Source organism: Marmota monax, unplaced genomic scaffold (assembly GCF_021218885.2).
Source record: "Marmota monax isolate L192 unplaced genomic scaffold, Marmota_monax_Labrador192_F-V1.1 WCK01_AAM20220418_F8-fsc00068, whole genome shotgun sequence".
In the NCBI taxonomy this organism is placed as follows: Eukaryota; Metazoa; Chordata; class Mammalia; order Rodentia; family Sciuridae; genus Marmota; species Marmota monax.
Window position 1 is genome coordinate 1,649,440 of NW_026692352.1, and position 13,067 is coordinate 1,662,506.

The 13,067-nt window shown below is 37.4% G+C and overlaps 2 protein-coding genes across 2 annotated transcripts; one reads left to right on the forward strand and one right to left on the reverse strand.

The window, feature by feature from the left end:
* Positions 1-786: 786 nt before the first annotated feature.
* LOC124091251 (olfactory receptor 51H1-like) lies at positions 787-1,737 on the forward strand. Its single transcript, XM_046442219.1, has one exon. The coding sequence runs from the start codon at positions 787-789 to the stop codon at positions 1,735-1,737; it is 951 nt and encodes a 316-aa protein (XP_046298175.1).
* Positions 1,738-11,347: 9,610 nt separating this feature from the next.
* On the reverse strand, positions 11,348-12,304 carry LOC124091050 (olfactory receptor 51H1-like). The gene has a single exon (XM_046441989.1). The coding sequence runs from the start codon at positions 12,302-12,304 to the stop codon at positions 11,348-11,350; it is 957 nt and encodes a 318-aa protein (XP_046297945.1).
* Positions 12,305-13,067: the final 763 nt, after the last annotated feature.

The following is a 13,067-nucleotide window of genomic DNA, read 5'->3' on the forward strand; positions in this document are numbered from 1 at the left end:
GAAGGAAGAGTTTCCAGGAATAACTTCCAAACTCCTGATGTGTTAGAAGACTTTCAAAATAAAATCTGTGTGTATGATACATTCTTGTGTATCTTATATGAGGTTGTGTATGGGTCAGTAAATTTTATTCTGTTTTTTACTATCTTAAAATGAAGTTAGGAAAAATAATGTTTTTGAAATACATGAATTAAATGTGACTATCTGCACATGTAATTCATTACAAATATAGTTCAATAAATGCCTAGGCAATGTGTATGTATGTGTGTGTGTGTGTGTGTGTGTGTGTATGTGCGTGTGTTCTTTTTTTTTAAATATAGTCACAGAGACTTATATGATGTGGATTTGTGTTGGCAGTGGTATTCTGTATCGGTGTATGTGTGGTGATGGCATTGAGTTAAGTGAGATTTTAAAGTTACTATTATTTAACTAAATGCTCTGTTATTAAGTCCTTGGATATGGCTGATTCTTTTCTGCCAAACTTTGAGGATTGCCAAAGGAGAAGCAATCCAAATTCTCTCCTGTATGAACCCTGGGTTTTCAGTCTCATCTCAGTTTTTCAGAACAAGTTAAATTCAAGAAAAAGGAGGCAATTACATGCAACTCTCTTAGGAAGCAAAAATACAAACCAGAAAGTGTCTTGACTCTGGTATCTAACCTAATTCTTCCCTCTGTTTTTTTTTTTTTAATCTGTGTACTCATTTACTTATCTCATATGAGAAAATAATTTCAATTTAGGAGCTGTGAGCTAAGTGGGAGAGTCCAACTTCATCCAGTACTGAGAAGACCATGATGAACTTGAGCACATCACAGGCCAATCACCATAGTTTCATTCTGACAGGTATCCCAGGGATGCCAGACAAGAACCCATGGATGGCCTTTCCACTGGGATTTCTCTACACTCTAACACTCTTGGGGAATGGTACCATCCTGGCAGTCATCAAGGTGGACCAGAGTCTCCATGAGCCCATGTACTACTTTCTCTCTCTCTTGGCTCTGACTGATGTTAGTCTCTCCATGTCCACCTTGCCAACTATGCTCAGCATCTTCTGGTTCAATGTCCCTGAGATTTCCTTTGATGCATGCATCACACAGATGTTCTTTATCCATGGTTTAGGAGGAGTAGAATCCGGAGTTCTAGTGTCCATGGCCTTTGACAGATTTGTGGCTATCCGAGACCCACTACGCTATGCCTCCATCCTCACCCATGGTGTTATTGGAAAGATTGGAATAGCTGTCCTCACCCGGGCATTCTGTGTGGTCTTCCCTGTGCCATTCCTTATAAAGCGACTGCCCTTCTGCCATTCCAATGTCTTATCTCATTCGTATTGTCTTCACCAAGATGCAATGCGGCTAGCCTGTGCCAGCACCCGCGTCAACAGCCTCTATGGCCTCATCATCGTCATTCTCACGCTGGGGCTAGATGCCCTTATCATCCTCTTTTCTTATGTACTCATCCTGAAGATGGTGCTGAGCATTGCCTCCAGAGCGGAAAGGCTCAAAGCCCTCAACACTTGTCTTTCTCACATCTGTGCTGTGCTTCTCTTCTATGTTCCTCTCATTGGTGTCACCATGATCCACAGGTTTGGGAAACGCTTATCACCAGTAGTGCACACACTCATGGCCAATGCCTACCTGCTACTTCCCCCTGTGCTGAACCCCATTGTCTACAGTGTGAGGACCAAGCAGATACGGAGACAGATCATCCATGTGTTCCAGGGGAGAAAAAACAGGGCTTAGTGGGACAGAATCACATGTAAGATAAAGAAATTGACCCTGAAAAAGTTAATAGTTCCATTTTCAGCACTTACACTGCAATCAAATTTTGCACATCTCGTAAAATGTGGGGTTGTTGAGGCTCATGGGAGAAGATACAAAACTAGTCATTCTTGTTCTGCATATATTCTGTTTTGAAATGCATGCATTTTGATACATGGTATCACAAAATCCAGTTTAATTAAGGAACATAGTAATTTTTATTCTTTGGAATGGAGATGAACATCACTGATATAAAATTATATGTTTATACAGATAACACTTATGTTTATTATTGTAATGTTAAGTAATATTTTCCTATAGTTATCAATAAATAATAATTACATCAAGAAAAATTCAATAAGCCCTATAGTTCTACTGAAAGACTGAGTATATGGAATATTTCATTTTTAGATAGAGAAAAGAGAACTGTTATAGGATCAAGCACATTTATCTATGTTTCTAGATATTTAAAGAGTGAAGGGTGTCTATGATGAGATTAAATCAGATTCTATCTGTGGTTACTTAATACATACCTTTGCTTTTAAGTAGTATCACCTCTCTATAGAGTTAACATAGTTCTAGTTTTTGTCAAATACTTAGTATACTAATACACGTTCTTCCTTTACTCTCTTGACCCAATATGAATGGCTCCAATTCTGCCTATACCAGTAAAAATTTTACAGAATAAAACTACTTCTTGGATTTATGTAAGGAATGTTAAAAATTCTCAGCACAAGAAGGATATTTAAAGATGCAATACACAGATGTGTGGGGATGAATATGTCAAATGCAATGTGTTTTTACATTGATGCTAATGCCTGTTTTAAGAATTGTGTTAAAAATTATTCAACCAGCTTGCAGGGGGATTATTTATTCATTCAACAAGTATGTATTTAACACTAACAAAATGCGGTCATTATGGTAACCTCCAGGTTTATGAGAAAAATGCATCCATTTTACACACAATTTCTAGAATATTTATCTAGAAAATATGCATACAGACAATTAAAAGGCAAGTGATATTACATTAGAGTATAATATTTAATTTGTTAACACTAATAATTCTTTCATATATTATTTCAGTAGATTCTCCCAACAACCTTTGAAAACAGATGTCATGGACATTTTACACAGAGAGGAAAAGAGACTCAGATCGGTTAAGTAACTAGTTCAAGGTCTTGCAGTTTCTTTGTGGAATGGCTAAGTTCAGATTAAGAGTTATTGATTCTGAAGTTTGTAAATTGAGACTTGATCCATGTCTCAGGGTTTCCTGACAGGGACAGGGACAGGAGAAGGGAGGGACTGCAGAGTGAGGCTGACCAAATTATCTATGTACCAATATAAATACACCACAGTAAATTCCACATTTATGTATATCTCTAAAATACCAATCTTAAAAAAGCTCTAATAGAAGGAAGATCAGTAGGGTAGAGGAAGGGGAATAAGCAGGGAGGAGAGGACAAGGGGAAGTACTAGGGAAAAAATGGAGCAAATTTTATTCCATACTTGTATGCCTATGTGAAAATGAAAAGCAATATCATGTGTGCCTAAAATGTACTAATTAAAAAAAGTTTATTTTGAATGCATGATCAAATTCATTATGTGTTAATTATGGATGCACAAGAAGGTGTAGCAGGCATGTTCTAAAATGTCTGGGCAGAACAGGTTTATACATCCTAGATGTGGAATATTTACATGAGCATCCGAACTGCTAGGCTGGTGCCTGATTTATTTCATAGTAAATTTCATATAAACCTGTCATTGTCATTCACCAGTGTTCATCACTTGTAAGCAGTTCAGGACACAATTCAAATTGCTTATCAGATATGAACCGTTAAACATAACTAACTCACTATAAATTTAAAAATAAAAGAAAATCTAATTGATGCGTCACTACCAATCAAACATATAAACAACACAATTGCCACAGAATCCCCTCCCCAACAAAATGCTGCACATAAATACATTGACAGAAACACATAAATTTAATCTCAATTTTATTTGGAATACAAAATTTCTAGATACTATTTAATTTTCAGTTTGGGGAAAAATGGTTCTTCCTCATGTGCTTCAACTTCAGGACAGTTGCACGTAGCTGGGAAGAGCCAGGTCAGGAGAGAGGAAATGGGAAAGAGAACATGAGCAGCCAAGCTGGCTTTGATAGGAAGATCTTGTGGAGAAATGTAAACTATATTAGGAGCTGTCGTGTGAAAAACAATGGACATGGAAAAAGATGTGCAAAGAGTTATGAAGTCTAGGGGCTGGGGATATAGCTCAGTTGGTAGAGTGCTTGCCTTGCCTGCACACAGCCCTGGGATCAATCCCCAGCATCACACCCAAAAAAAAGAGTTATGAAGTCTAAATACATATTTCACTACCAAAAGCCCACATCAATCTTTTGAAGACACCTTCAGTAAACACCTTCTTGGCCTTATTCTTCAAGAAAGTCCATTGGAGATCTTGTTCACTGAATGTAACACCAAGCAGAGATGGAGCCATGGGGGTCCTGATGTTTAAAAACAAATAATCATTAAAAAAAATAACACATGCCATAATCTTTCACTCATATCTCTTTTTTTCAGTGATGTTAAGCCTGGTTTTCTAGTTGGGCATGGTGAAACACATCTGTAATCCCAGCCATGCAGGAGGCTGAGGCAGGAGGATCACACTTCAAGGCCAGCCTCAGCAACTCAGGGGTTAAGTGCCTCTGGGTTCAATCTCTGGTACAAAAAAAAAATTCTCTCATTTTAAAAGCATTGGCATTTGAAAACAATCTTAGAATAAAATAGAGGAAGAAGTTAAGTTCCTTCTATTCACTCTTCTTGCTTCATACTGTAGAAGCTTCTTTTGACATCTCTTTTTTATGCCAGATTGATCACCTGTCAAACACTCACATCTCTAAACAGCACTGAACATCTTTGTGGCTCAACATGTATACTTGATGGCTGACTATCTATTAATTGCTACTCAGTGGGCATCATATTTCTACCCTGACTACAACACTAACCAAATCTGATTAATGTACCCCCAAATTTCCATTTGTGTGTGTGTGTATACATGCACACCCTTATTATCTATCTGCTATAGTTAAAGTTAACCAGCTGACATTCCTTTCTTCTTCCTTAAAACTCCCCCACCTCATTTTTGTGCTGGTAAAATATCACCAATCCACGTACTCTTCTTTCTTCTGGGACATGAGTCTTCAGTCTTCATGCTTATGTGTAATCCCATAAATATCAATAGTTTTATGAGTTCCACTCATACATTTTCACTGGTGATTTTTTATATGTCTCTATTCCACTCATCTGCTTACCAATGGTTAAACAGACATTTACATTTCATTGACCCTGAAATCATTATATTTAATCTAGACATCTGAGCTTCCATTTATTGATAGAGTTCAAATACTCAGGGACTCCTCAAATTTAGCCTACCCAGCACAAAGTCAACTTTTCAAGAGAACAAATATCCCTGTAAACAAGATTATAGCCCTCATAGGTGAAGTCACACCAGCCTTTGAATTTCCCCAGCTGGTTGGGCTAAGGATACAGCTCAGTGGTAGAGTGTTTTCCTAACATGTAGGAGGCCCTGGGTTTAAAGCTCAGTATTGAAAGAATAAAATTCCTAGCTGAAGAGCAGTGCCTTCAAATTCTGTCCGAATTTCAGATAAGTAAGCAAAATAAATGAGTGCTCTTCTTTTAAGCCACTACTTTGGAGGTGACTTCTTATGCAGTAACTGGTAACTGAAACAGGTGGGTCAACTGGAGTAGGATGCTGCTATAACCAACAACTGCAGCATTTGGCATTGCCTCCGCAGGGCCAGTGAGTCTCACCTACAGGGGGGTGGGTGGGAAGCAGCAAGTGAAGCTGAGAGGGCATCAGTGAGACTTAGGAAAGGCTTATAGGGCCTGCAGAAAAGTGTAGGCAAAAGACTAAAGGGCTTTGAGTTCAGTGGTAACAGAAGCCCAAGGGCCTCTCCGGGCTATCAGAAAGCATTTAAAGAAAAAAAAAAAAAACATAGCAAGTATTAATCAAGTTTGGAGGAAAGTTCACCTTTGGCATATTATGAGAGAAAGTTTGTCAAATTGTCTATAATACTATGGAAAACAGGAAATCAATCTAATGGAACCAACAGTTTAGTTGAGATATGCAGGCAGATTGTAGAAGGTATGTTCATCTTCTACCTACCTACAGTATCATACAAAAGGAGAAAGAAGGGCTGAATAAAACCCATATTTACCTTTAATAATATATACAGGACAGATAAATGAACAAGGGTTTATTAGATTTAACAATGAATTAGTATTCCAGACCTCCAGTTATCATATTCTCAAATTTGAAAAAAATGGCTTCTAGGCAAAGATCATTTCTGGAATAGGACTATAAGATCTTTTCATTGAACATCAGAGGGGAAAAGAGGGTGCCCAGTGAAATCTGACAATAGATAAAAGGCCCTCTATGGATCTTAAGAATGTACTTTACAAATGTCCTCTGTTAAATAATAGGCCCTCTAAGAATTTGAAGGACATCACCCTAAAGCAACTTACCTCAAATTCAAGGCAAAGAAAGATTTATCTCAAACAGCTGTTTTTCCATGGCTTTTGACTAATGGAGATTATATAATTATTCATAAGAAATAAATATCAATTGAAGATAATTATTTGTATGAGGACTGAAGATAAGAGAGACATCATCATCATTATTATTATTAAAATATTTATTTTTTTAGTTGTAGTTGGACACAATACCTTTATTCCATTCATTTATTTTTATGTGGTTGCTTAGGATTGAACCCAGGGCCCCACGCATGCTACCGCGGAGCCACAATCCCAGCCCCATCATTATTATTATTATTATTTGAAAGTTGGCCGTAGAGACAGGCACAGTGAAGCATGCTCTATAATCCCAGCAACTTGGAACACTGGGGCAGGAAGATCTCAAGTCTTGGCAACCTTGTGGGAACCTCAGCAATTTAGCCTAAAGTTTCAACAGGGCTTAATTTCAGAAGGGTGTGGGGGAGAATTCATTTCCTTATCTTTTCCAGCCCTTAGAGGCTTTATACATTCCGTGGCTTATGGTCTCCTTAAAAGCCAACTATAGCAGTTCAAGTCATCCTTATTTCATATGGTATCAACCTGGCATGTGTGCTTTTGACCCTATTTATTACATTTAGATGACTGGGGTCACCTAAGTAAACCAGGATAGTGTCCTTATCTTAGAGTCATTTTTATTAGCAACCTTGAAAGTATGTTTCTATGTAACATACTTTCCAGAAATTAGGTCATAGACCTCTTTAGATGGCAATTTTCTTGTTTATCACAGCCACTGATCTCAAGAGTGAAATGTGAAAAGGGAGCAAGGATAAATGCTTGTCTGAAAGACTCCAGATAAAGTTGGAGCTCCTCCTCGATTCGATTTATTTATTTATTTATTCTGAGCTACATCCCCAAGTTCATGTGTGTTCATGGCTTCTAGGCAAAGATCATTTCTGGAATAGGACTATAAGATCTTTTCATTGAACATCAGAGGGGAAAAGAGGGTACCCAGTGAAATTTGACAATAGATAAAAGGTGTGTTTGTGTGTGTGTCTGTGTGTATTTTTGGATACAGGGTCTTACTAAGTTGTTTAGGGCCTCGCTAAATTGCTGAGGCTGGCTTTGAACTCATGATCCTCCTATCTCAGCCTCCTGAACTGCTGGGATAACAGGCATGTGCTACAGCATCTGGCTACTCCTTGATTCTTGATTATCAGGTGTTAATGTTAAATCATACTCTAGATCCCTAACGCTAGAAAAATTGGGATTATATCATGGCTCAATAAATTTAGCTTGGAAATTCTGAGTATAGGATCTATTTGCAGCACTGAAAGGATTAACTACAAATCAAAATCATGCTGACTTCAGGACATCCTTACCTGGGAAAGAAGATAGCACTTCTCACTTTCAAGATGATCTTCAGATACCCAGAAACCATCCTTCTTGCTTACATGCCTGTTTCCAATATTAGACTATTTTTTTCCACAGCCCTTGACTTCTAGATTTTATCCTCATTATTATGTAGTATCTTAGCTCAAGTGCATGAATATATGTGTATGTGTCTATACATAGACACATATATATTAAACTACAAAAATAATAGAGAATGCATCCCTTTTAAACTCATGTTTCTCAAAACTATCCATAATAAAATACTTTTGAATTTTGTTTTTATTTTCCAAATTATTTAGATCAATATGATGATGATGATGATGATGATGATGATGATGATCATTATTACTAGGTGCTTCAGTATCATTGAGAAGTCATAAACTTTTCCAAACACACTTTCTGAGCTCAGCACAAATAGATAACAGACCATTCCCAAGTCAGTATTGATGCCAAGACCTTACTTGCAATCACACTGCACTAACTCACCCACTTTTTAAGCTTCTCTCATTGCTATGTACTGGGGAGCTGAAATCTTACCTAGAGAGGGACTAGATTAACTGCCTTACTTTGAGGATATTATGCAGTCGTTTCCTGAAGCAAAAGAAGGCCCTGAGTATACACAGGAGAGGAAACAAGAGACAAGGTTGGGGATCAGCATGGACTTTGCAGCAGAGTGACGTGGTTTCAACTTGTGGTTGTGCCCACTTATTTGCCATTTGAGCCTGATAAAGTTACAAAACTGTGCCTTGGTGTATTTTTTATTAGGGCTTTATAATTATATATAATTGTGGGGTTCATTTTGACATATTCATAAATGCATGAACATAGCTTACTCTATTTCAATCCTCAGTACTTTCTCTTACCCTTATCACCCCCCCTACCTGATCCCCTTCTACTACAATATTGATCTCCCTTCTATTTATGTTTTAATTGGTGCATCATAGTTTTATACAAAATTGGTCTATTTTTCAACTGATAATAATTATTATATCAATTGATATTTATTGAATGTTTATTCTTCCCAGGCTGTGAGCTAGATCTTATATACATTAACTCCCTAATCTATTTAACTCTACAAAATAAACAATATCCTTATGAAGATTTTGTAGATTAGAATAGATACATTGAATTAATTTTGTATTTTACTCCAGATTACAGTTAACAAGTGACACAGACAGGATTTAAATCCAGAGGTATGTAACACTTAAGCTGTTGTTTTCAATACCTTCACTCACAGCATTAATTTGGGGGAGAATAAGATAATATACAAAATGTCAGCTATTTCTATTAACAGATGGTTTAGACCATACTGTTGCTATTCCTAATACTCACTTGCAGCTATCATCTTCACCTCCAAAGCAGAAGGAGGCTGAATGTGGGTAGAGAGAAACATCCAATCTCCTTCACCATGACACTTGTTTCTGAGGCCAATCTTTATTTACTTAAGGCACCAAATTCAAATCGCTACGAAGGACATTTCTGTTTGTCTCTAAAGCACAGACTATGATTTTTGGAATTCTTTGCCTTCACATAAATGTAAAGTTCCCGAATGGATGAAAATACCTAAGACCAATATGTGCTCAAAGAGACAGGGCTCATGCCTCGAAAATATTGGACACTTTTTATTGCTTCTAGGATCTGTTCCCCCAATTTGGAGAAAATACATCTTGGTTTAGTCTTTTATCCTTAATATATATTTATACTTATTTATTTTTAATTGATGCATAAATATTGTACATATTATGGGGTACCATGTGATGTTTTCATATAGGTATGCATCATGCAGTGCTCATTAGCAACAACTGGAAGAGATGTGGAGCTGTATCCCCTGCTCCAGACTCAAGGCCACTATGGTAGTGTTGGTGACCTGAAGGCCCTCCAGGCATGGTGGACCTCAAGTCATCTATAAGGTCCAGAACATTTAAATGACATTTTATACTTATATTATTTTGATGTATGTCTGCAATATACTTTCTTTTGCTTATATAATTAGGAATAAAAGCTTATTTTTACTTAACTAAAATTATTTTGGTAAGGCCTCATGTGCCTGAAAGCATATTGTAAATGGAAATACTCTTTATTTGTATGCATAATCTCTCATGAATTAATCTTACCAACTCTAAAATAGCCACTAATTTGAGCAACAGTTGCCGAAATATCAAAGAGTCTATCATGTTTCACTTTAACAATCAAATGACAAATACTTTATTAAAAAAATCTGACCATGTGGAGTTGGGGTTGTGGCTCAGTGGCAGAGCGCTTTCCTCGCACATGTGAGGCACTGGGTTCAATCCTCAGTACCACATAAAATAAGTAAAACAAAGGTATTGTGTCTATGTTCAACTAAAAAGAATTTTTTAAAAAAATCTGACCATGTAAACAGATACAAGTAGTTCAGAATATACACATGCCTTGGTTTTTTTCCATTTCTTATACTTTGTTTGCCTTCAAATAAAAGCCATAATGAATCTTTAAATCTCTTCTATGAATATCTTCACCATCTTTCTGCCTAACCCATCTTATCTGTCTCCTTGATGTCCAACATTCTACAAGAAATGTTCCAGACCATGCCTTAGCCAAAAAAGTAAATAAATAAACTATTTTGTGTTTGTTTGTGTGTGTGTGTGTGTGTGTGTGTTTAGTACTGAGGGTAGAACCCAGGGGTGTTTCACTGCTGAGCTACATCCCCAAGTCCTTTTTATTTATTTTGAGACAGGACCTTTCTAGATTGCCCAGACTGGCCTTGAACTTGTGATCCTCTTGCCTCAGCCTCTCAAATCCCTTGTATTATCATTGTTGCCCCACTTCCCCAGCTCCTAAAGATACCATGATTATCAAATAAAATAACCTAAAAGGATTTAGCAACTTGTCTTTTACTTCATAGACAACCTATAAATACAAGCCCTCTTATTCCCTTATATTCAATGTTCTTGAATATTTCTTACAATTACACAACATTTGATAGTTTTATTTATAATTCTTAAATTTAATTTTGTAAAAATGCTGGATGCAAAGTGATATTATTTCCATTTTCAAAATGAAAAATTGTGGCTAAGAGAAACTAAGGTAATTCCCAATGTCATACAGATCTTAGTTGGAATGGCTAAAACTCACCCTCAATATTTTGATCTCAAATTATACAATACCACTGACTCCTGCTCATTATGTATAGATTCTTAATTCTAAAATGTGATTATTTTTCTGATTCATATTTTATTTTAATAACATATACTCTTCAGGTTTTTTCTTATTATTTAATGAATACAGTTTGTTTCCTCCTCAACTAAATTCATAGAGGCAACTTCTAAGTCTTAAACTAGAATGTTAATTTAATGAACTCAAATTTAAAAGTTGTAAAACCTTTGCCTTATTTCAGTTCGAAGGAATTGCTTTTACCAGTGGAATTATTAATATTTCCTGCGTTAAGTTGGCATGTGCCTAGTCTTAAATATAAGACTATGGAGAAGTGCAACTCTTATGGATGCCACTCTTTCTCTAATAAATAAAAGACAATTCAGCCTAGGAAAAAGAAGGTATTCTCCATGAGTAGAAAAATCTTTCTTTGCCCAATTCAAATCACACAGAAAACTTAAAAAAAAAATAAATTTCTCATAGTCTTAACTGAACTTTCACAGAATAGGCTCTTGCTCTCTAAAACTGATTGATTATCCCTCTGCAGTAATCTTGGTTTGAACAAATATCTGGATGATCTTCTTTCGAATTTCTTTGGTCTTCACAGTATAGACTATGGGGTTGAGCACAGGAGGTACAAGAAGGTAAGCATTAGCCATGAGGGCATGGGTCAGTGGTGACAGGTGCTTTCCAAAGCGATGAATGACAGAAACCCCAATCAGTGGCACATAGAAGATGAGCACAGCACAGATGTGTGAAACACAGGTGTTGAGTGCCTTCCACCGGCCCTCCCTGGAGGCAAGAGCCATCACTGTCCGGAGTATGAACACATAAGAGAGGAGGATAGAGAGGGAATCTGAACCCTTGGTGAAGACAACAGCAATGAGGCCATAGAGATTATTGACACGAGTGCTGGCACAGGCAAGGCGCATGACATCTTGGTGGAGGCAGAAGGAGTGGGAGAGGATGTTGGAGTGGTAGAAGGGAAGCCGCTTGATGAGAAAAGGCACTGGGAAGACCACACAGACTGCCCTTGACAAAATGGCCATCCCCGTTTTGCAGACCACTCTGTTGGTTAGGATGGTGCTGTACCTAAGGGGGTTCCAGATGGCCACTACCCGATCAATGGCCATGGCCACCAGCACACCTGACTCAATGGCTGAAAAGGTGTGAATGAAATACATCTGAACAAGACAGGCATCAAAGGCAATGAACTTGTAGTTGAACCAGAATATGCCTAGCATAGAGGGCAAAGTACAAAGAGTGAGCCCCATGTCTGCAAAGGCCAGCATACACAGAAAGTAGTACATGGGAATATGCAGGGATGATTCAGACTTGATGGTGGAGATGATGATGCCATTGCCAAAGAGAGCAATGACATATATGGCACCCAGAGGGAATGCCATCCAGTAATACTCCTGTTCAAGTCCTGGAATTCCAGTTAAGACAAAGTATGGGTGTTGAAAGTGGGAGTAGTTATTACCTGCCATGGAACCACTGTGATGTGGGCATGGGGAGCTGGTAGGATCCTGATGAGCGACTTCCTAAAAATACAGTGACAGGGATTAATGATATGTTAAAACCTGACTTCCCTGTACCCATTCTATGTCCCCATGGCTGTGTGCAAGGGAAAAGGGTAACATAAAAGAAAACAGAGATCCTGAGATTACTACTCTGAGGTATGGCCTACTGAGGAAATTTTGACTAGCTCAGAGAAAAATGACCTACCCAAGGACAAATAAGTCACATTTAGTTTAAGCAAATCCATTCAGTAAAAATCTTCTATCTGTCCTGTCCTTTCTTTCCAATCAGTATCTTATAAGCTGGTGAATTGAAAGCTGAGGACAAATAACACAGTCATATAAATCTAACAGAATCAATATAAAATATGAAATTGATTTTCCATAAATGATTCAACTACAAACAAATCATACTCTTTGTGCCCAGAGCTTTCTAGAAGGCAGTAGGACAGATGAAAATGTCCAGTTCACATGCTGATATTTCCACTTTGAGCATAACTTTCCTTCATCCCCCCTGAGTTTGGATATGCTCTCAGAATCATGTTTAACCCAGGCACCACAAACCGCTTCTTAAATCATTTAAATTGAAATGAGCTTGTTGTTTCTACATTAGCAAGATCTTAGCAGGAGGGAGAGTAAATTATACTTTGGAAAGCAATAAGATTCCTTTTTAGAGTAATTCATTCTATCCAAACAGAAGTAAGACACCAGGGCTCACCTAAAGATATTTTCA